General features: G+C 40.6%; 1 protein-coding gene across 4 annotated transcripts in view; it reads right to left on the minus strand.

Moving 5' to 3' along the window:
• The window catches only part of CNKSR2 (connector enhancer of kinase suppressor of Ras 2), a 363,733-nt gene that overhangs the window by 155,403 nt on the left and 184,257 nt on the right, over positions 1 to 24,073 (minus strand). For 3 of the 4 annotated variants that reach the window (XM_034755460.1, XM_034755453.1, XM_034755478.1), the window contains exon 8: positions 22,518 to 22,586. The exons of the other annotated variant lie outside the window; for it this stretch is intronic. In XM_034755460.1, coding sequence (XP_034611351.1) covers positions 22,518 to 22,586 — 69 coding nt within the window. The remainder of the gene's footprint in view (positions 1 to 22,517; positions 22,587 to 24,073) is intronic. 4 annotated transcript variants of the gene reach the window in all.

The following is a 24,073-nucleotide window of genomic DNA, read 5'->3' on the forward strand; positions in this document are numbered from 1 at the left end:
GATGGTAAACCAGCTCCACATCCTCAAAAAGCTATGTCAGCACCTTCTGAAGCACCTGTTCTCATGCATAGTACTGCAGGGCAGCCAGGGCATCTCCACAAAAACATTTACAGGCTCAGCAGAAATGCGAGGACCCAGGTGGAGCATTTTTAGGATGCCATAGGATATAGGCAGATGACAGCACTGAATTACCTAAAGTTCCAGAAATTCAGCAAGAATATCTCAAACAACAGAAGCATATGAGCTGTTGCATTTTTTTAAAAAAAATGGTAGTCTTATTCACATTACAACGTTTATTGGTTGGAGTTAGGGAAGGGATACAGTGCTCAGATAAAATGGATTGGTAAAGGATTTAAAGGAGGTATTCTTTAAAGGAGCAAAAATGGGGAGCTTTGGGACTCCTAAAATTGACATGATAGGAAGCCAACCCCATCCCTCCTACATAGCCTTCCCCCTAAACCCTTATTCGAGCGGGTGGGGATAGTGAGGTCCCAGCAGCAAGTTGGCTGGGGACCAGGATAGGTAAGGGGGAGGTATGTATATATATATATATATACAGAAGCCTCCCAGGTATATATCAAAATGATCATGGAATTAACTGCACTATACACTTTTATCTGCTGCGTACTCCCAGACATTTAAGAATAAAGTTGTAGCCTAATTAAACCTCATTGAGAGTCTCCTGTCCTTCTTCCAACATAGCCAGACTAAGTATATCTAAGGAAGAGGGTTAGCAGTAATCAATGCCTCCATGATGGGAGGACTATATTTTTTGCATTTATGTTAACTCGTTCCTAATCTACAGAAAAAGAAAAACTGGTGATGTCATTAGATTTTTGGAGGAAAGTAATATTTTCCTGCTAAATATAAACTGCAAGGCAGTGGTGGGCAACCTGCAGCCCATGGGCCACACGCTGGCGGGCCACGAGACAGTTGGTTTATATTGACTGTCCGCAGGCACGGCCGACAGCCCATTGGCCAGGAACGGCAAACCGCAGCCACTGGGAGCTGCAAGCAGCCGTGCCTGTGGATGGTCAATGTAAGCAAACTGTCTCACGGCCCGCCAGTGGATTACCCTGATGGGCCACGGGTTGCCCACCACTGCTGTAAGGCCTTCTATACTGTTTTCCTGCTTAGCAAACATGCTGATTCTACCAAAAGATTTAATTAAAACCTATTGTTGAAGGAAATCAAAGCGCTTATGTTACTAACTTTCTTTAATTTTGCTTGTGACTGATCAAAAGACTTCCTTCAATATTTGTGAGCTTATAAATAAAAAGAAAAACTATTTATGTGGTGGAGGGAAGGGCTCCATTCACACAAATAGTTTTCAGTTATTTACGCAATTCAAAAACTCTTTAACAAATTATCTTAATGGTCAGATTGCTCTCCTCACAATGAATAAAAAATTAATAAATAATTATGCATGAAACATTACATTGCATCTATGAAATTATTACCCAAATAATTAGTAACCTGCTGCTGAGTTAAAATGGTCTGATGTACAGTCATCCGGGTGGTAAAACAAAACAAAAAGGAAGCATTTTTATTCTGCCAACGGTTGGGTTGATAACATGACCTTAAACTATCTACATGAGGTTGGTAAATAAGCAGACTGACCTCCCTAAAAGAGGTCAGAAGGGAAGGATATCAGCTGGCAGTCATGTGAAAATCTAGAAAGAATGAAGCAAACAATAGGTTTACCTTTCCTCCCTCCATCCCTTCTGAAGACACTGGAAAAGAATAGAATGCTTCAGGACTACCTCCTCCAGAATACATTATAGGGTTGGGAAGGGGCGGCTGCCTAAAGTTTAAAGAAGCATCAACAGATTCCATATTCTGATTTTTTTCAGGTTAGCTCGTCACCAGTAATGAATAATAAATACTCCACACTTCTATAATTTTTTTTTTATCCAAACATCTATGCTTATACACCCTGTGATTCTGAATGAGGAATACATCACTTGCCCTACATGAAGAAGTTTGATTTTGAAATAATGTTAAATATGATTTTAAAAGTCCCACTACACATGCACAGTGTTAATTTTATCATTAAATCTAATCATAACCAAAAGAGTGATGGCCTCAAATAACACCACCACACCAACATAGCTTGCATATAAACTATATTGAAGTAGATCACATCTTTTGTTTGATAATCTCCTAGTGCTTTATAAACATTTGTTAATTAAATATCATTACGCTTTTGTGAAGTAAGCATTGTTATGCTCATTTTACAAATGGGTAAACCAAAGTACAGAGAAATTAAGTGACTTTCCCAAGGGGACACACAGTCATGAGTAGAGCTGATAATAGAATCCAGGTGTATACTGACACAGTGTACCGTGCTTTACACACTAAAACAACATTCCATCATCATAAGATTTATTTAATTGTGTTCCCATACTCCTACCTGACAGGACTTCTAATTGATTTCATTGTCTTACTCGCTCCAGTTACTTATACAGCTCCCATCAATGTAATATCAGAGTGCCTCACAAAGATTAATAGATTTATCTTCACAACACCTGTGATTTAGGAAAATATATGTATTTTACATATGGGGAACTGAGGCAAAAGAGATTAAGTGAGTTGCCCAAGGACACACGGGAAGTCTGTGGCACAACAGGAAAGTGTAATCTAGTGGCCTAAGCATAAAACTATCCTTCAGGAGAAGAGTGATGGTAGATATAGTAACATTTCTAGACCTCATAAATGAAATAAATTAATAATGAAGCAAAACTGTATAATTCTAAAGACATTTTACTCATTATAAATATTGTTCATTCAGCAATAACCCTTAACTTTGACTTTTCACCTCCACAGAGTTTCGTAGAAGTTTTAAACCAATTTTTTATTTTTTTGTCTCAAACAAAAGACAAAAGGAAATCTTTAAGTGCATCTTTGAACAATTAAATCACTACATTCATGTTAAGCTGCAAGGTAGGTGAAACAGGGATACCTGAAAGAGGTCGACTTCACTGATTTGGATACACATTGTTTTAAAAGCTACACTTAGCAAGTGAATGGATACTTGCACGGAAGTGATAGAAAATTGTTCATATTCCTATTTTAGCCTCCATTATAGGAGTCCGTGTATGTGGCTGTGTACTGTATGTTCTCTGATTAAAGTCTTAAAACTGCTGCCAGAAATGGAGTTTAAAACTTGAAGTGCCAGATTTAAAGCAGTGCCAGATTTTCTATGTGCTGGCATGAGTCATTCTCACTCCAATAGTTTTCTCAGGACACTCGGGGGAACAAAAGAGACACGACAGTGGATTTTAAGTGGCAGGCTGCAACTTTATTAAAGTAACACCAGGTAGAGGTGATGTATGCCCCCTCATCTCACATACCCAGCATTTAACTGGGTCCAATAGAGGGTTACAGGGCTCCCACCATATAAGGGTACGTCTATACTTACGTCCGGCGGTAAGCAATCGATCCCTGAAGTGCTCGTCGTCGACGCCAGTACTCCTGCTCCACGAGAGGAGTACGCGGAGTCGACGGGGGAGCCTGCCTGCCGCGTCTGGACACGTGGTAAGTTTGAACTAAGATACTTCAACTTCAGCTACGTTATTCATGTAGCTGAAGTTGCATATCTTAGTTCGAAGTGGGGGGTTAGTGTGGACCAGGCCTAAGTAGTAACTCAACGTAGACCCACCCCTCCATAACCTACCTCCCAGGACTCAGTTCACTTCTGAGTCCCCTAACCTTCCTCCTCTGTGGGGATGGGCTATAGAGTGTCTTTAGGCCTCTCCTTACAGGTACAAGGTCCACAACTTCAAATCATTGGTCTTATTTACCTCTGGGAGCTGCACCTTTTAGCCTTTACCTGCACTGCATTGCCACAAGTTGCAACAACTACACATTTCTATAGTTTCATTTAATAGGCTTCTAAATCCCAGTCTGTGCCCCAATTGTGCCTCCACAATGCTGCAAGGAGGCAAAAAATCCCACAAGACCTCAGCTAATTTCACCTAGTGGGAAAAAAATCCTTCCCAATCCACAAAAACATGCACAGGGAAAGATATAACTTACCAGGGAGGAGCCAATCAGATACCACAAACCTCCTTAGCCAACCAAAAGGATGCAGCAAAACCCGAAGGGAGGGCATGGCTTCGACATGCACCCTTCTCCATTTTGGGGGGGTCTGAGTTTTCATTCCCCTTCCCCCACATTTGCCTTCCAGGGACACTATATTCTCCCTGAAGTCCAAGCAAATGTCCCCTCCCCCGAGATGTTGGGGTGGGGGGATATTTTTCCACATAATCTTTCTTAGAGCATGAAAAAATTGACTTGAGATAACTGCATGCACCACTACAGCCCATAGATGCTGCTACCCTTGAAAGAGATGCTTAGACTGGATATTCACTTAACATTTCATAATCAAGAAGCCTATAGCTACCTTAGTATTTTTATATTGCTCAGTCCCCCTGAAGTCCAGTAGAATCTCTCTGCCACAGAACATGAGACATGTAAAAAACAACAACACTGAACTGATATAAAACTGCACTCTGTACAGCACTCAGCTGAGATATAGTTATATTTTTAGGCTTCAATCAACTGAGGCTAGGTCTACACTACCCGCCTGAATCGGCGGGTAGAAATCGATCTCTCAGGGATCGAATTATCGCGTCTCGTCGGGACGCGACAATTGATCCCCGAATCGACGCTCTTACTCCACCAGCGGAGGTGGGAGTAAGCGCCGTCGACGGGGAGCCACGGAGGTCGATTTTGCCGCTGTCCTCACAGCGGGGTAAGTCGGCTCCGATAGGTCGAATTCAGCTATGGTATTCGCGTAGCTGAATTTGCGTATCTTAAATCAACCCCCCCGTAGTGAAGACCTGCCCTAAGATTGATTAAAGAATTCCTCTACATTGATTTTTATCCCCATAGTAAAGTATTAACTTGTTTTGCTTACAATTTTAAGCTACATTTGCAAGAGCTATCATCATCACCATCTTACTCTGTTTCTACATTTACTTCTCACTGCACAGAAATAAGAAAGTAATGAATTATGCATGTGCCTAATTTAAAGTACCGTAAATACTTTAAGGAGGCCCAATCTACTGGACAGCCACATTAGACAACTTTTAGTGCGCAGCAGCAGGGTCCACATGGACACTTAGTGCATGCCAGGCTAGCGTAGGGTTGATTTATACCCCATCTTGCTGTGAACTAACTCCTCGTCTAGATAAACTCCGATTTCACACACAAAAGTTTGGGTTTTTTTATTTCTTTATTTGGCCCATATAGGAGGATTGGAAATCATGGTTTCTCCAACCATTTTTAGCATGAATTATTTTAAAGATTTTTATTATTTAACATTGGGCTAGATTCAGATGCTGCTGTCATTTATACTGGTGTTAATGGTGCAAAGACTTGTAAATCCATGTACATACTCAAGACAAACTGGGGGAGAAAGCTGTATCTGGTTTTCAGTGTTCAGGATGATGAATGCATATTTATTTAGATAGCTATCCATGCACAGTAAAGCAACAAATACATCCATACACACAAACCAACCTACATATACAGTACACTGAAAAAGGGAAGAAAAGGGAACATTATATCCCTGGTAACTGTTGCAGTCTCCTCTTTTATTCTGTGAAACAGGAATCATAGACAGAGTCTCATGCTGCCTCTAACTGCAAGCAAAGAGGCAAAGAAATGCACAAACCACTTCTCTTTCTGTAGACCTCAGGCACACACTGTCCCTTTAGTGAAAGATGCTTCCAGAGCACAGATGCAAAGACAGACAGAACAAAAGATTGAATATTGCCAGAATACTCCTCCTCTAACTTTTGTACAGACAGTACCAGTGATTCCCCAAGAGAGGAGGAGGATGGAATGTGGGATGGGAAAAGAGGAGACTATGACAAACACAATTATCAGGTATGTAATTTTCCCTTGTTGTACATCTCTCTCTTCTCCCACCCTATGACACAGGAGTCATGGACAGATAAAGGATACAGATGCCCAAGAGGCAAGCTTAATTTTTTTGCTCTTAGCAAACTTTGCAAAGGCAGCCCAAGAAGTGGAGATAACTAGTTGACAGTGATGGTGAGGAGAAGATTAGGTTGCTCTCTTCCACACATCCAAAGCAAATGCCTCAGGTCTCACTGTCCACGATGTAGAGACTCTAATTGAATGGCATTTTACTACCTTGGGATGAGGTTTACCAGCTTGATCACATGCTATCAGAATACAGTCAGACTTACCTAGTGACAGTGGCTCAGGGCACAACTGTCTAAACTCTTGCAAATGACAAAGAATGCTTCAGAACTAACTCAATATCCAACAAATGCAGCTGCTTATCTAGGGAGACACCGCTTTTGGGCAAAGAGTAGGGAGAACAATGGGCTCATTCACATGGAATTCAGAAATCACCTTAGGAATGAATTCTGGAGGAAGCAAAAAAACCCACCTTGTTTGGAAAGAGCTGCAGGTAAAATGAATATATGACGACTGAGTTCCATTCAGTCATTCACCTGGCAAAGGTGACCAGAATAAGGAAAACAGCCTTAAAAGAAAGTAAATGCTAAAGGAGCCTGCCCAAAAGGCTCAGAAGGGGACTCCCAATCAGACCTGCAAGGCAAAGTCTAGGTGCTGCTGAAGACTGACTAGATGAACCACCACTTTGTAGAGATAACGGGAAAAAACTTCTCAATTTAGGGATGTAGAATAATGTCCCTGCTCTCAATAAGGCCTTGAATAGCCACTATAGCAGAGGTATGCAAATGGAGAGCACTGATGCTGACACCTTTGCTGAAGCCTGACATTAGAAAATCCAAAACATGCCAGAATGAGCGTAATAGGGCAGTGATATTCCTTGACTCAACCAGGCTGAAAAGATCCAACAAATCCTAAGAGTACGTGAGGTAGACATTTTCTGCTGCTAACCAAGCTGTTTCCCACTAGGAGTCTCCCTTAGGAAGCAACTCCATTCAGTAGCCATGTAATCATTTGTGTATGGGGCAGGTGGGAGCAGTGCACTGGCCCGTAAGAGAAGATTCAAGTTCTCTGCAAGCATCTGGGAGGAAGAGAGGAGTCTCACAGCTCAAATCAATAAGGGGACCCTACTTATAAAAGGGATGGGGGTTAGATTTCTGACACTCATCAGGTACGAGAACCAGGGATGTCAGGGCCTCCACAGAACTACCAGAATCCCAAATGAGCCACACACAAGGGACTAAGGCCCAGATCCACAAAGGGGTTTAGGCTCTAACTTCCCCTGGTTTCAATGTAACACTTTTGTGGATCTGGGCTTAAGTCCACACAGGCTAAGTAGCATCCCAATAACTCCAGGTTGCACTGGCAAGAACCAGGGAGGAGGCCCTGACAGTCAACAGAGTGCTCAACAAGAAACAAGAGTCTGTCTAGGGACATGAAAGTTTTTCATAGCAGAGAGCTCAGGATCAGACCAAAATGGGGGTGCTGCAAAAGGTAACTCTACTGAAACCCCTTAAGGCAAGAAGTTGAAAGAGCTCAAACAAGGATAAGGGTACAAACGTCCACTCATGACAAAGACTGGAGATCAGCATCACTAGGATCTTCACATATACTCGGGGGGGGGGGGGGGGGGGGAGGGGAGAAGGGAAAACAGGCCAGCTGGAAAGATAATGAATTGGTAATGGCCCTTCCTGTGGGTGACATGAAAGAAGCATCAGTTGTCATACAAAATGTAGATATGTAAATAGGCATCTTTCTGTACAACAGACCTAGAAGAACCTCTCTGTAAGAGCAGATGCTTAATCTCTGACAGGGGATTGAGAGGAACCAGGAAGGTTTCAATCCCCCTGAGAAAATACATCCCTAACACAAGCATCCGATGAAACATCAGCAGGTGGCTTTCCATAATGGTGGAGCTAATGTTCCAAAGCAGGTGGGGGGGTGGACCTGGCATGATTGCTGTAGGGTTGCTTTGGGAGATCAGGAATAGGAAGGGAAGTGTCTGGGCAGTCCTCTTTTTCTTCTCTATTTCCCCCCTTTATTATAGAGAAATAAAGGAGGAGGCGGAGAGGCAGAAGGAGGGAGAAAGAAACAACTTGGGTGATTGTTCCAAAGGGGGCAAAGCAAACTAAAGGGATCATGTCTGGCAGAGGCTTATATCATGCAGGGGCAGGGTCTCAGTTTTCCTCCTTGCTTCCAGCTGGTGGCACCATAGCACCGTCTGGCCGTGTCTCCTATGTCATAACATGAGAGAAGAGGTAGACACATAAAAATTATCTATACATGTGTATATACATACAAATAAAAAAACTATATGTCTAAATGTGTTTAAAAAGGCAAGGCAGCACATTCTTCTGGAGATCTATATTCAAACTGAGCCCAGGTCACAGTTTAAGTTATCTTGGTGCTCCTAACCAAAATTCTCAAACTTTTGTCCTTTTATGCAAAACCACAATGCAGTTTATCATGGTTAAATATCTTTGTTCAGAAGGCACGGTAGTTAAATAGCAGTGAGGCTGTAGATCCGGACTTAAGTCGAACAACATTGTGTAATGTATGTAGTACCTGTCAGCTGGATACCTGATTGACAAATTCAAAGCATAAAGGAGTTCAGAAGTATCGAATCCCAACAGAGCCGGGGGGCGGGGGCGGGGGGGGCAGGAGGGAGGAGGGGAGAGAGCAGGGAACCTCCCAAGTACACAGTTTCTTCCTTAGGTACAAAATTGTGACCACTGTATTCTTACTTGTTAAGCCCCAGCACTCTGCTCACCTCTGTAGACAGCACAAAGAGACCGTCTTTGCCCCAAGAATCTTACAACTTAACTGTCTTAAATACATCAATTATTGTACCTTAACATTTTTATTATATATTTATGTGGTGACATTATATGTACATGGTATTAGAGAATCATCACCAGAGAACCAATATCTAATTCTTTTAAAAAATTCATCAGTATTTTGATTTCAAAAAGCAACACAAATTCCCAATTACTACTATTTTGGTATGACCATCACACTGTGTACCACAGCAACACCCTGTAATACTTTACAGCATAAGCCATCTAACAGTTAGGAACTACAATATTGTGTCATCACCTGATAAGTACTAGATAGCCCACACCTTCATAGTCCTGGAAGGTTCTTCCAATGCTTTTGGTGAAGAATTATAGCATTCTTAGTGCAAATTCATATAATGTGCCACATCCTTCAGGGGATAATTTATATAAAGGACAGAGTTTTTCTTCTTGTAATAGAAACACTATTACCTGAACTCAAAATGTAGCACAACCTAAACAGTTGTACAGCAACATACATTATTAGTACTCTACATTTATTCAGAACCTTCTGTACAGAAAAATCCCAAATGAGTTTACAGACTAATACCTATATATATATATATATATATATAGGCATCATTCAGTGGAACACAGCAGCCGTCCTCAGTCATGACGACTATAGAACATTTTTTCCAAAGTGAAATGAAGGGAAAAATCCCTAATCTACTTAAATAGTAATCAAAACAAAATATGTAATTACAAAGGTAAATTACAGCAGAATTATACATAATAGAGTTGTCCACATTGGGATTCAGCCAGGACAATGGGATTAATGAGAAACACACTTATGAAAAATGCTATTGGATATATTCAATGACTACACATGGTCAGGATCTCTGTTTTACATCTCATTTGAACGAAAAGACATCCAGGAGAGTGCAGTGTTCCCAAGGCAATGCCAAGGCTCCAGTCATGTACTGACTGAAGGGGAAGAGGGTTTCCAACTGTATCACAGTCAGCAATTCCTTCAATTCTTTCCTCTAAAGATCTCCAGTCCAATTTCTGACCAAGTCTGATCTTACTTAGTTTCGCTCTCATTTTATATACACAAATGCCATATTTACATATAATGGCATTCATGCTCATCACAATGGCGTCTGTTCACCTGACATTGCTAGCAGGGGTTATGGTTGGAAGTAAGGACTGAAGGCTAAAATGGAAGAGAAATGAAGTAGAAAGAAATACAGAGCAACTGCACAGATGGGCTGGCAGAAGATCCACAAGCCCCTTCCTAGAACTCTCAGGCAGACTGAATACTCCACTAACCCACCTGGGACCAAATTTCTTTTTTTAATTATTTCCCTTAAGGCCAGACTTATAAGGCCTTTAGCTAAAGCACTTTCATTTAGGAGAAAAACTGGCTTTGAATCATAGACCTCAAGAGGTCTTCTATCCAGTCCCCTGCACTCAAGGAGGACTAAGTATTATCTAGACAAGGGATTTTCAACCTTTTTCTTTCTGAGGCCCCCCCCAACATGCTATAAAAGCTCCACGGCCCACCTGTGCCACAACAACTGTTTTTCTGCATATGAAAGCCAGGACTGGTGTTAAGGGGTTGCAAGGAGGGCAATTGCTCAGGCTTCGGCTTCAGCCCTGGGTGGTGGGGCTTGGGACCCTGGTCTTCAGTCATAGAATCATAGAACATCAGGGTTAGAAGGGACCTCAGGAGGTCATCTAGTCCAACCCCCTGCTCAAAGCAGGACCAATCCCCAACTAAATCATCCCAGCCAGGGCTTTGTCAAGCCTGACCTTAAAAACCTTTAAGGAAGGAGATTACACCACCTCCCTAGGTAACCCATTCCAGTGCTTCACCACCCTCCTAGTGAAAAAGTTTTTCCTAATATCCAACCTAAACCTCCCCCACTGCAACTTGAGACCATTACTCCTTGTTCTGTCATCTGGTACCACTGAGAACAGTCTAGATCCATCCTCTTTGGAACCCCCTTTCAGGTAGTTGAAAGCAGCTATTAAATCCCCCCTCATTCTTTTCTTCTGCAGACTAAACAATCCCAGTTCCCTCAGCCGCTCCTCATAAGTCATGTGCTCCAGCCCCCTAATCATTTTTGTTGCCCTCTGCTGGACTCTTTCCAATTTTTCCACATCCTTCTTGTAGTGTGGGGCCCAAAACTGGACACAGTACTCCAGATTAGGCCTCACCAATGTTGAATAGAGGGGAACGATCATGTCCCTCGATCTGCTTGCAATTCCCCTACTTATACAGTGCAAAATGCCGTTAGCCTTCTTGGCAACAAGGGCACACTGTCGACTCATATCCAGCTTCTCATCCACTGTAACCCCTAGGTCCTTCTCTGCAGAACTGCTACCTAGCCATTCAGTCCCTAGTCTGTAGCAGTGCATGAGATTCTTCCATCCTAAGTGCAGGACTCTGCACTTGTCCTTGTTGAACCTCATCAGATTTCTTTTGGCCCAATCCTCTAATTTGTCTAGGTCTCTCTGTATCCTATCCCTACCCTCCAGCGTATCTATCATTCCTCCCAGTTTAGTGTCATCTGCAAACTTGCTGAGGGTGCAGTCCACGCCATCCTCCAAATCTCCCCCATGTGGTAGGGCTTCGGCTTTCTGCCCTGGGCTCAAGCGAGTCTAACACTGGCCCCAGACCCCTGGTTGAGAACTGCTGATCTAGACCATTCCTGACAGATGTTTGCTCTTAAAAGCCTCCAATGATGGAGATTCTCCAACCTCCTAGGCAATTTATTCCAGTGCTTAACTACTCTTACAGTTATGAAGTTTTTCCTAATGTCCAAACTAAACCTCCCTTGCTACAATTTAAGCCCATTGCTTCTTGTCCTACCCTCGAAAGTTAAGAAGAACATTTTTTCTCCCTCCTCCTTGTAACAACCTTTTATGTACTTGAAATCTGTTAACATGTCCCCTCTCAGGCTTCTCTTCTCCAGACTAAACAAACCCAATTTATTCAATCTTTCCTCATAGGTCATGTTTTCTAGACCTTTAATCATTTTTGTTGCTCTTCTCTGGACTTTCTCCAATTTGTCCACATCCTTCCTGAAAGGTGGTGCTCAGAACTGGACACAATAGTCCAGTGGAGGCCTAATCAGCACGGAGTAGACTGAAAGAATTACTTCTCGTGTCTTGCTTACAACACTCATGATAATACATCCCAGTATGATGTTTGCCTTTTTTTTTTTTTTTTTTTTTTTTTACACAACAGTGTTATACTGTTGACTCATATTTAGCTTGTAATCCACTATGACCCCCCAGTTCTCTTTCAGCAATACTCCTTCCTAGGCAGTCATTTCCCATTTTATATGTGTTCCTTCCTAAGTGGAGTACTTTGCATTTGTTCTTATTGAATTTCATCCAGATCATTTTGAATTTTAATCCTATCCTCCAAAGCACTTGTAACCCCTGCTAGTTTGGTATCATTCGCAAACTGTTTATAAGTGTACTCTCTATGCCATTATCTAAATCACTGAAGAAGATATTGAAGAACTGGACCCAGGACCAATCTCTGCAGGACATCACTTGATATGTCCTTCCAGCTTGACTGTGAAGCACTGATAACTACTCTCTGGGAACGGTTTTCCAAGTAGTTACGCACCCACCTTATAGTAGCTCAATTTAGGTTGTATCTCCCTAGTTTGTTTATGAGAAGGTCATGCGAGACAGTATCAAAAGCCTTACTAAAGTCAAGATACACTACATCTACTGCTTCTGTCAAAGAAATCTGTTAGGTTGGTTTGACATGATTTGTTCTTGAGAAATCCATGCTGACTGTTACTTATCACCTTATTATCTTCTCCATGTCTGCTAATTGATTGCTTAATTATTTGCTCCATTATGTTTCTGGTTACTGAAGTTAACCTGACTTGTCTGTAATTCCTCCAGTTGTCCTTATTCCCCTTTTTATTGATGGGCACTATATTTGCCTTTTTCCAGTCCTCTGGAATCTCTCCCATCTTCCATGATTTTTCAACTAGAATCACTAATGGCTCAGATATCTCCTCAGTCAGCTTCTTGAGTATTCTAGGATGTATTTCATCAGGCCCTGTTGACTTGAAGACATGTACCTTGTTTAAGTAATTTTTAACTTGTTCTTTCCCTATTTTAACCTCAAATCTTATCTCATTTTCACTGGTGTTCACCATGTTACATGTCCATATGCTATTAAACTAAAAGTCGTTTAGCACTTCTGCCATTTCCACATTTTCTGTTATTGTTTCCTCCCACCCCTCATTGAATAATGGGCTTACCCAGTGCTTGGTTTTCTTCTTGCTTCTACTGCATCAGTAGAATGTTTTCTTGTTACCCTTTATGTCTCTAGCTAGTTTAATCTCGTTTTGTGCCTTGGCCGTTCTAATTTTATCTCTACGTGCTTGTACTGTTTGTTTATATTCATCCTTTGTAATCTGACCTAGTTTCCAATTTTTGTAGGACTCTTTTTTTCAGTTTCAGATCATTGAAGATCCCTTGGTTAAGCCAGGGTGGTCTCTTGCCATACTTCCTATCTTTCCTATGCAGTGGGATAGCTTGTTTTGTGCCCTTAATAATGTCTCCTTGAAATATTGCCAACTCTCTTGAACTGTTTTTCCCCATAGATTGTTTCCCATGGGATCTTGCCTATCAACTCCCATGAGTTTGCTAAAGTCTGCCTTCTTAAAATCCATTATCTTTATTGTGCTGTTTCCCTCTTTGCCATTCCTTAGAATCATGAACTTCATCATTTCATGATCACTTTCACCCACACTGCCTTCCACTTTCAAATTCTCAACCAGTTCTCCCTATTTGTCAAAATCAAATCTAGAAGAGCCTCTACACCCTAGTAGCTTTCTCCAACGTCTAAAATAAAAAATTGTCTCCAATACTTTCCAAGAACTTATTGGATAATCTGTGCCCAACAGTTGTCTGGGTAGATAAAGACCTGTGCTTTGGATGATTTTGTTAGTTGTTTAGTTGAACTGCAACAGCTGCTTTAAAAAACTGTAAAAGAAACTAAAGTTTTCCAGAGGAGAAACGAACAAAAACATCAGAGGACCACTCTATAACTGGTAATGGAGAATAAATAAATAAATGGAAACTCAAACTAAACAACTGATGTTGTCCTTTTAGCTCATCCAACACATAGATATGGATGAACTAGAACAGAATATGCAAACGTAATCCATCAGGGTGGAACAACAATAGATGCTGGGTTCTACTGGGTAGGATCTTGGAAGCTTATAGTATAGGTCCAAACAACTTAAACTTCACTCAACTTCAAAAAATTTAACTTCTTAAGCATTGAGAAGGTCTGGGGAAATGAAAGTGCATTACATGTCACAGCACGTACTGCAATACAAATATCTGTGAGGTTATTATTATTATTTTCTTAACACAATTTGACACTTCTCTGGTAAAAGCACTGTATTTTTAGCCATAACAAGAATTTTTAAAGCAATTATGCATCATATTTGCTCCATCTGCAACAAAATGAAAACAAAATTATTAAAATCTCTTAATTTCAGATAAGTGGATGGCTTTATTCTCAATGCCCAAATCGTACTGCTAGCTTCTGAGAAAACCTGTTTGAAAAAGAGCCTATGTTAAAATTACAGGAAAACTGGGATTACTCCCCAGAATAGCTCTTTAACAAGTGGAAGAGAAACTTTAATGTACACTGAACTTAGCTTAATACTAACACTCTTTAATTTTATGAGGGGACAGCTGGACAGGTATTAGAAACTCACTATATACCTATCTCCAAAGGCAAAAATGATTAAATGTTTTATGGTGCATGAAAGTATAGGATAGTTTACACTCTGATTAAACCTTGTAAGCCATGAGGGATATATTATTAAGAATGTGTCAATTTTCTGTGTGAAGACATGAAACAACTTTCACAGCCCAAAGCCTGTTGACTTGGCCAATGTGATCCAAAAGTAGTTTCCCATATTAGATTGGCTAACATGCTCTGAGAGAGCTAGGTATTAATTATTAATTATTATTATTATCTATGTACCACCTTGCTCCAAGTTAAAGTTTAAACGGTAACTGTGTGTAGTAAGTATATAGGAATGATTAGCCACTATATAAGACTGTCCACCAGTGATATACATCAATGATATTTTCATTCTCTGGACAGACAACTTAAACTCCCTCATAGATTCCCACCACAACTTCAGCAATCATCATCCATCCATCAAACTATTTCTAGAACATGTCCACACCAGCATCAACTTCCTGGACACCACAATCAGCTTCAACAATGGAACCCCATAGACACCAACAAACAGATCACCACACCTACCATCCTAGACCCAGTAACCACCCCAAACACAACAAGAAATCGGTTATCTACAGCCAGGCCTTCTGATACCACAGAATATGCTCTGAGAAGGAAGTCCGGGATATACACTTTAACACACTTTAAACCACCTTCCTCAGACAAGGACACTCCTCTAAAGAAGTATATCACATCATGGAAGAGGCCACCCCAAATAGCCCAAGAGAATCTGCTTCAATACAGAAATAAAACCCCTTCTGACTGCAAATCCCTAGTTGTCACCTACCATTCCACACTGGAACCCTACAACTACAATCAAACAACTACAGTGCATACTCAGTGGGGATCCCAGCCTGAAAGAAATATTTCCTAAACCCCCCACTTCTGGCCTTCAAACAACCTCCGACCTGTCCATGCTCAACATCTGAAGAAAGATCCTCAGAGACCAGGACAAACCAACTCAAAGCCGCAACAGACCCTGCTACAACAACAGTGAAGACATATCTTCACTGCTACAATGAACAATATCCCCCACAACATATCTTTCAAGATTCATGGACCCTACACGTGCCTATCACAACAACGTGGAATATCTTATCCAGTGCACTAAATGCCCCAACAACAATTATGTAGGTGAAACCAGACAATCTCTGCGCTCTCAAATGAACTCACATAGGAAAACGATGAAAGACAAAAACACTCCATCACCTGTAGGTGAATGATTTTCACAAAACCATCAGTCTATATCTGACCTTTCAGTCCTCATCCTTAAAGAAAAACTGTACAATACTTTCAAAAGACAAGCCTGGATGCTTAAATCTCTGCTAGACACCAAAAATCATGGACTGATCAGAGACACTGGATTTATGGCTTATTACCACAATTTGTTACCCACTAACCCCCTCTTTTTGTCCTGTGATTGCAGAGGTGTTAACAGGCAATTCTACCTTGAATGATCCCTTAAAATATGTGTTAACTACTTAGGCTAAACAATCTGTTCTACCTTGCATTTTGCTGTGAGGCTGGGAGTTCCTTTCCCAGACCTGAAGAAGAGCTGTATGTGGCTGGAAAGTTAGGCCTTGGCTACACTTCAGAATTTACAGTGCTGCCGCGGCAGCGCTGTGAATCGCAAGTGTAGTCGCGAGCTCTCTCGCAGCGCTCTATGTACTCCACCTCTCCGAGGGGAACAGCTTGCAGCGCTGTGAGCGAGCATGCACTTTACAGTGCTGCGCTGGGGGGGGGGGGGGGCGCGTTTTCACACCCCCGAGCGCACAAAGTTGCAGCGCTGTACAGCGCCAGTGTAGCCAAGGCCTTAGTGTCTCTCTCACCAACAGAAGTTGGTCCAATAAAAGATATTACCTCATCCACCCTGCCTCTCTAATGTCCACTAATTAGTTAAATTTGCCCTAGTTTTTGACATCCATTGGTAGACACAGTCAGAAATGCTAGCACATATTTTCTGATGAGTTTTAGCTAATAAAAATACATAAAATATAGAGATCTACTGTTACACGTCAATTCAACCTTTTATCAGAACTGCATATAATATGCCAAAGACATTTCCAAATTATAGAAAATACTTCCACTTCACAGATTGATTAAAAATCATCAACTATTCATCTATCCTATGCTGTCAGTACATACTCCTGTGGTTTCTCCCTTACAAACCTAAAATATAGTTTTACAACAGACATATCCAAAATTCTAGAGTTAACTGTGTACAATAATAGTTTCCTGAGAGACATCAGCAAACTTTCTCCCAAGACTTTTTGGCTGATCAAGGGGGTGTAAGAAGGGTTGTCTTGGAACATGCTTGAATAATAAATATGAAGTTGTTTGAGCACTGGTACCTTATAAACATTCTGCTAGGTTTGGTTTTTTTAACGTTTGTACAAAAATAAGGCATTTTATGGAGATTAATGCTGGAATTTTCAAGGACACCTAAGAGAATGAGGAGCCCAAAATCCACTGAATTTCAGTGAGAGAGATGAGCATCTAAACCTTAGAATACTTCAGAGATCCAAGCCTGCAATAGTAAGGCAAAATATCTCATTGATGGAACTCTCTGTAGCTATTTAATTTCAGTAGACTACAATAAACAAGGAAGCTTTTCTGAATTGCAAATTAACATATTTTCTAAACTAATTTAAACTTCATTTTTAACGTTAATAAGAATATTTAAATTCCAGTGGTTATGCCAGAAAAAAATGGCTTGTATTGTATTCTGTAGGATTCATAGCAATATAGCATAAAGAATCATGACTCACTTTAGACCCTTTGATTCCCGTGCCAAATTCAATAACCATATGCATTAAGTACCAGCACTTGTACAGAGGATGCCAATAAAGAATGGTTTGACATTCAGCATAAGAACACGTTAATTGGAACATGTATCATGAAAATAAGCATGAATAAGTCATTTATCTTGCTTTGCCAGTTTGTTATGCTGTTTACTTTAAAATCAGCAGACATTTGCAAAGAAGAAGCTTTCTCAAGATTAAAATACTGATTTTGTGTCAGGAGTTAGCTGAAAATCTTGTTCATTATGCAGAGTTATAAATTAACATCTTCTTTTCCCTAATTTATATTCATTCTCATATTGAAGCAGGAAAGTTAGCACTGAAAATGTAGTATTGATTTTTAAAAACATAAGCAAAAAGTATTCAACATTTTGCTCAATTTTTCAGTTTATGCTAAAGTTAAAAGGAATCTTTTAAGTAAAATTATGTTTAGGTTTCCCACATGCAAGGTACCAAATTAATTACAATTATAGGTTAATAATATTTATCTATAGTTCTATTGTAAATCTCCAATGACTTGGTAATACTTATTTTAACCTTAAAGAGGGGTTTGAAAAGGACTCAGGATTGATAAATGGATAGGTAAGAGATGATCTACAGAAGCAAGCTGAAAAACAGAACCACCAGTCTCAATTGTCTAATAATATAATAAGTGAGAACAAACAGATGCTTAAAAAAACAGAAAGAGTGGAAAATCCAGTGTGTAGGATCCTCAGATACCTGAGCCTCCAAATGAGGAAAAAGCTGAAAATATAATTGATCTATTTATCTGTTTTCAGAGCAAAACGGCTCGCCACAGTTAGACTGCAAGTTTTTCATGACACATATCAGCCTATTCAGTAATTAGCACAACGGTCTGATCATGGCTGGGGACACAAAATAGGATATATTTTGAGGTGAACTGGAGTATTGGATACCACCGACAGGATGATAGATGCTTATCATATTGTAAGTTTCTAATCCTCAAAATAAAGAAAAAAATCCTGGGTGCAGCGAGACCACAGTAAATAAATAAATAAAACATATCTATATAATCACTGCACCCATGATCTTCTCTCTCTCTCTCTGAGAAACAGAAAGAGAAAATATTATGTTTTTAAAATTTTCATTTATTCGAAATCTTGTTTGTAGGAGACAAGAGTCTTTTTTTTGCCTCCACAATATTGTCTGAAGCAATTGTCACTTTTAGTGTTGTAGCCAAATGGGTTTTACATATTTTCAACACTCCAAGTCTTGTGGGTCTACAAATCCCAGTCAAGTGGAGGGCCCCGTTTTACTTATAAGAAAGGCAATGTAGAAGCTGCATTTCAGTATTCAGCAAAAGTGCTCATTTGTCATCAGGGGACAAGCAGTACCATATATACTCGATCATAAGCCGGTTCATTTATAAGCTGACCTCCCCCCCAAGATGGATAAGTAAAAATGGAAAATTTTTATAAGCCGACCCTATAATTCAGGGGTCAGCAAACTTTGCTTCCCGGGCCATCAGGATAAGCCGCTGGTGGGTCAACATGGTTTGTTTACCTCGAGCGTCTGCAGGCACAGAGGTAAACCTAAGTAAACAAAGTGTCCCAGCGTTCCAGCTGCTTACCCTGACAGGCCAGGACAGCAACTGGTGGGGAAATTTGTTGGGGGGAGGAAGAAGCTGGGAGTCAGGGGAGTAACCCCTGTGATCACCCCCCACATGACCCCACCCCTAGCCCAGGACCCCCACACTCTCCCCATCCCATCCCTTCCCACCTTATCTGGGGAGGGTCAGGGGAGGAGGTCTCTGACCTGGCTGGAGCTGCTCTGGCAGCCTGGGCAGCGCGGCCACAGCCTGCTCCAGCGGGCCAGACCGGGCGGCACGGCCGCAGCATATCCCAGCGGGCTGGGCCGGGTGGCACGGCCGCAGTGTGCTCCAGCGGCATGGCCACAGGCTGCTCTGGGAGGCGGGGCCGAGCGGCACGGCTGCAGCCTGCCAGTCCCGGAGACTGCGGGGGGGAGCAGCGTGCCCAGGAGCGGGGAGACTCTGGCCCCGTCTCTTCCCTTCTTGCTGTGCTGCCTCTCCTTGCTCCCTCTGTTGGCGGGAGGGGCTGTGTCCCACCTCTCCTTCTCTATATCCGTTCATAAGCCGACCCCCTTCTCTGGTGCTTTCCTTTTTTACTAAAAAAATTCGGCTTATGAACGAGTATATATGGTACTTATTTTGGAATGCTGAAAATGTGTAAAAGCCATTTGGCTACAACACCAAAGATGACAATTGCCTCAGAACACATTGTAGAGGCAATAAAAGTCTGTGTTTTATATTCCAGAAACTAGATTTTGAATAAATGTACTATTCTAATGCAATACATATACTCTATACTGTATGTTATAGCATACAAAATAAAATCGTAAATTATTTTTACTTCATCAATTTCCTATTATATAAATTGCAAAGGAATTATACACCTCAAAAGTCGTGTTTGTGGTACCTGGTTTATTGCTCGCGGGGGGAGGAGGGGAGGGGAATGAACTTTCAGAAATTGAATCATATGAACTAAGATTCTTAGATACCAAAAGATCATCTCAAGATTTCTGTCATATTATTAACAAGTAAAAATCTGCCCTCACCACAAAGTAAAGGGAGTACAGATATGGCACGAAAATCAGATGGTTGAAATTTTTAGAGCTGACTAAGCGATTTGGTGACAACTTCCTTTAAAATTAATAGGAAGAACATTCATTCCAGTCTAGAGACTGAGTGCTTGTTGATGTGTTTCTTAGGACTTGTATACTTTTTGATTGATTTTAATATAGTTTTGATATGAAAAGCTTTTAAAGATTGAAGGGTTTTTTTGGCTTCCTGTAGTTGGTAAAAATAAAGAAAGGACTCACAATGTATGTGTATTGTGATAGACCCAGACCAGTTGGGAACAGCAGAGTAGCAGAAGGGAGATATACTGGCCACTGGATAAGTAGTTTTCTGTTCCCTGAGTGACCAGAGCAGGGGCTGCTCCAGGCTAATAGACCACCAGACTCCAATTAACCTGCTAAGAGTCAGGTGAGGCAGTTAAGCACCTGACTCTAATTAAGGCCCCTCTGATGCTATAAAAGGGCTCACTCCAGTCAAACCAAGAGGAGCCAGGGAGCCAGAGGAGAGGAAGTGAGTGTGAGTGTGTGGTGGTGGTGGGGGGGAATTGGGAGCAAGAGGTGTGCAAGAAGCTGAGAGTGAGTAGGCGTACTGCTGGAGGACTGTGAAGTACAAGCGTTATCAGACATCAGGAGGAAGGTCCGGTGGTGAGGACAAAGAAGGTGTTGGGAGGAGGCCATGGGGAAGTAGCCCAGGGAGTTGTAGCTGTCGTGCAACTGTACCAGGAGGCACTCTAAACAGCTGCAGTCCACAGGGCCCTGGGCTGGAACCCGGAGTAGAGGGCGGGCCCGGATTCCCCCCATACCTCCCAACTCCTGATCAAACACAGGAGGAATTGACCTGGACTATAGCTTCTACCAGAGGGGAAGGTCTCTGGACTGTTTCCTGACCCACAGGGTGAATCTGTGAAGTGAACAAATCCACCAATAAGTGCAGGACCCACCAAGGTAGAGGAGGAACTTTGTCACAGTATGTATAATGGCACTTTGCTCTAGCATTTTATATAGTTGAAATTAATAATACAAATTGAAATGGTTATTCCATAGATCAAAAAAAAAAAAAAAAACCACCTTGCCCTGTTCTGGTTAGGTTTATGAATTTAAATTCCCCAGCACAAAAGGTAGCACCTCATCAGTTAACTTTCAAACATGCACAGTATATTTTATATCAAATTTAGCTGGAGGGCATAATGAAATACTATAATGAGTTGCGCAGAGGAGCTGACGTACTGTACAATTTCATCAGTTCCCAAAGCCATAAATGGAACCCTACTAGGAATTCAGAAACATATTTTTAACAAACCATTGCTGTACTAACAACATTTTAGAAACTTTTTTGGTCAGTTAAATTGTTTGCACAAATACTTTTTCATTAAAATATATTATTTTCACTATTCTTAATGAAAGACAGATAGCCTATACATGGGAAAACAAAGTGTACCTTTTTAAATTACAATTATATTTCATTTATGTTACAAGATACAAGAAGATGTTTATCATAAAACCTATTTTTCTAAGAGATTTTTCTTTAGATTGTAGTAGTTTAATAGTCCTAAATAAGATCAGCAGAAACTAATGTACAGCACTTCAATTTTGGTAGTGATAATAGGGAATTATTAGATATACCTAATGGTTATTTTACTCCTAATTTTCCAATTTTGAAAAATTTAAATTATGTGTATCAACAATGGTTAGATTAAGTCAGAATAGTAACTATATATGCACCCTTTTTTTTTTTCTGGCACACAAACATAGGCTGGGTGCATTCTATTAAATTTTAAATTAAAGAAGCTTTCCAGTTCCTAGCATGTAATGTCAATCTTTAGCCTGCAACTGTAGTACCATTCAAATTACCTGAATCTCTCCTATCCAAAACTTCTATCACACAGAACAGAACGGTGTCATTTGATAATGCCTAGTCAAAATGAAAATTCCCTAGGCTATCCAGAACCTCAGCTATCTAAGATAATTCAATATCTTCCATAATATTCATAAGAACATAAGAATCGCCATACTGGATCAGACCAATGATCCATCTAGCTCAGTGTCCTGTCTTCCAACAGTGGGGCACCTGGCACTGGCCAGAGGGAATGAACAGAACAGGTAATCATCAAGTGATCCATCCCGTCGCCCATTCCCAGTTGCTGGCAAACAGAGACTAGGTACACCATCCCTGCCCATCCTGGCTAATAGCCATTGATGGACCTATCCTCCATGAACTTATCTAGTTCTTTTTTGAACCCCATTATAGTCTTGGCCTTCACAGCATCCTCCGGCAAAGAGTTCCACAGGTTGACTGTGTGTTGTGTGAAGTAATACTTCCTTATTCAGATGATAAAGGATAAGTACGAACACCACATATTTTCCTGTCCCAGAAATTGTGTGATTCTGTTACAAACTAAGTGCACTTGGAAGGTGGGGGAGAGGGCAGGGAATAAAAACAAACAAACTTGCATGTAAAACCCACTAGTAGTTTAGCAAAATATAAAACATTTCTACAGATTTCTTCTGTATACATGCTGATATGCCAGTGCACCTCTATCTCCAATTGACACAGAACATATTTATACATACCACAGTTTGGTGGTTAACTTGAATCACTTCATCTCCAGCATGGATTTTCTTGCACCGATCTGCAGGTGACTGAATTTAAAATAAAAGAGATGATAAAGAAGACAGTTCTTACTGGTCACCATCTCTCTTTCAGCAGTAAGATTGCTAAGCTATGTAAGTCAGGTTAGATTCATAATTACATTCTCCAATGAAGTAAATCAATAAAAAAAATATTTTTAATTAAGTCATTCATCGTTGTTTGAGACAATATTCTGTATAATTGTATGCAAGACAGTCAAATGTTAAAAAAGGTAGCAATGTTTATATTATCAAAGGTTAGCCAGTTTCTAAGGATGCCTTTTTAATACTAAGAAGTGACCAATCGTTTTAAGCCATCTAATATCTGTAAATCTTAGAGGTCCACCTTCTGCTAATGCTCAGAGTGCCAGAGCTCTAATGGACAACAGCTTCGTAAATATACTTTGCAACACTATGTCTTTCATGTTCTCATCTAATTAAAACAAATACTTCAAGTGAACTTCAGAAAAAATCAATATTTTTTGCATGCGGATACAATCAGTATCCAGGCCATGTAGATAAGACAGACAAACTGTAAATTTATATTTCTGAACTATTATTAGTTGCTAGAGATGTAACTAGAAGAGGGATACTGTAAAAATCCATACCTTCAAAGATGAATTAGTAGTGGTAGTTTTGCTTCTCTAAATAACAGCCTCATTTAAAAAACTTTTCTATTTCTCATATTTATACCTTTAATATTTACGGTGTTGTCTTAGAAGAGCTCTGTGGAGCCCCAAAGTATGTCTTTCACCAACAGAAGTTGGTCAGATAAAAGATACTACCTCACCAACCTTGTCTCTTTAACATTTGCAATAGACTAATTACTCTTGGTGCAAAACAATTACACTAAGCTTTCTATAAAGCAAAACTTCTTCGACTTTTCCCGCCCTGTCTGCAGCTGCCTGTAGATAGAGCCCCACCAACTTCAACTGGGCTCTGCACAGATACAGAACTTCTCCTGCTATTAAAAGAAGAATCAAAGAGCCACAGTATGAAAGTGTCAGGATCTATCCCCCAGGAACTCCAGAAAGTTGCTACATTTTTGTATTGAGCAACTAGAATTAGACACATTCACTTTTATCATTTTGTGGCTTTACTAAAAGAGAAATGATCTAAATGTAATATTCCCAAAGTCCAGAATTCAGTTTAATCATAACAATATAACTGAACCATTTTGTCTGTCAAAATGTTTGCCTCTTGCAGTCACATTGTCCCCTTCTGCTGTGATCATGCAGATTTCATCATAATAAGCTGAGTCAGCATTTGGACAGGAGATGTCCAAGAAAAATATGTGTGTTTCAAGAAGCGGTGTTAGGGAAGAGGGCCATTCATTGAATCACAGACTAACCCATATAGTGTTGTGCAAGTGAAGGTGCCATTTTGCATATAATATGTAAAACTGAAGTTCTGGACACTCACTGAAGTCTCTCAGTACTAGAGATAATTGCATTCCTCTTATTAGAGGGTTGTTGATTTTGTGATTGGCTGATTTTTCA

This window comes from Trachemys scripta, chromosome 1 (genome assembly GCF_013100865.1).
Source record: "Trachemys scripta elegans isolate TJP31775 chromosome 1, CAS_Tse_1.0, whole genome shotgun sequence".
Lineage (NCBI taxonomy): Eukaryota > Metazoa > Chordata > Testudines > Emydidae > Trachemys > Trachemys scripta.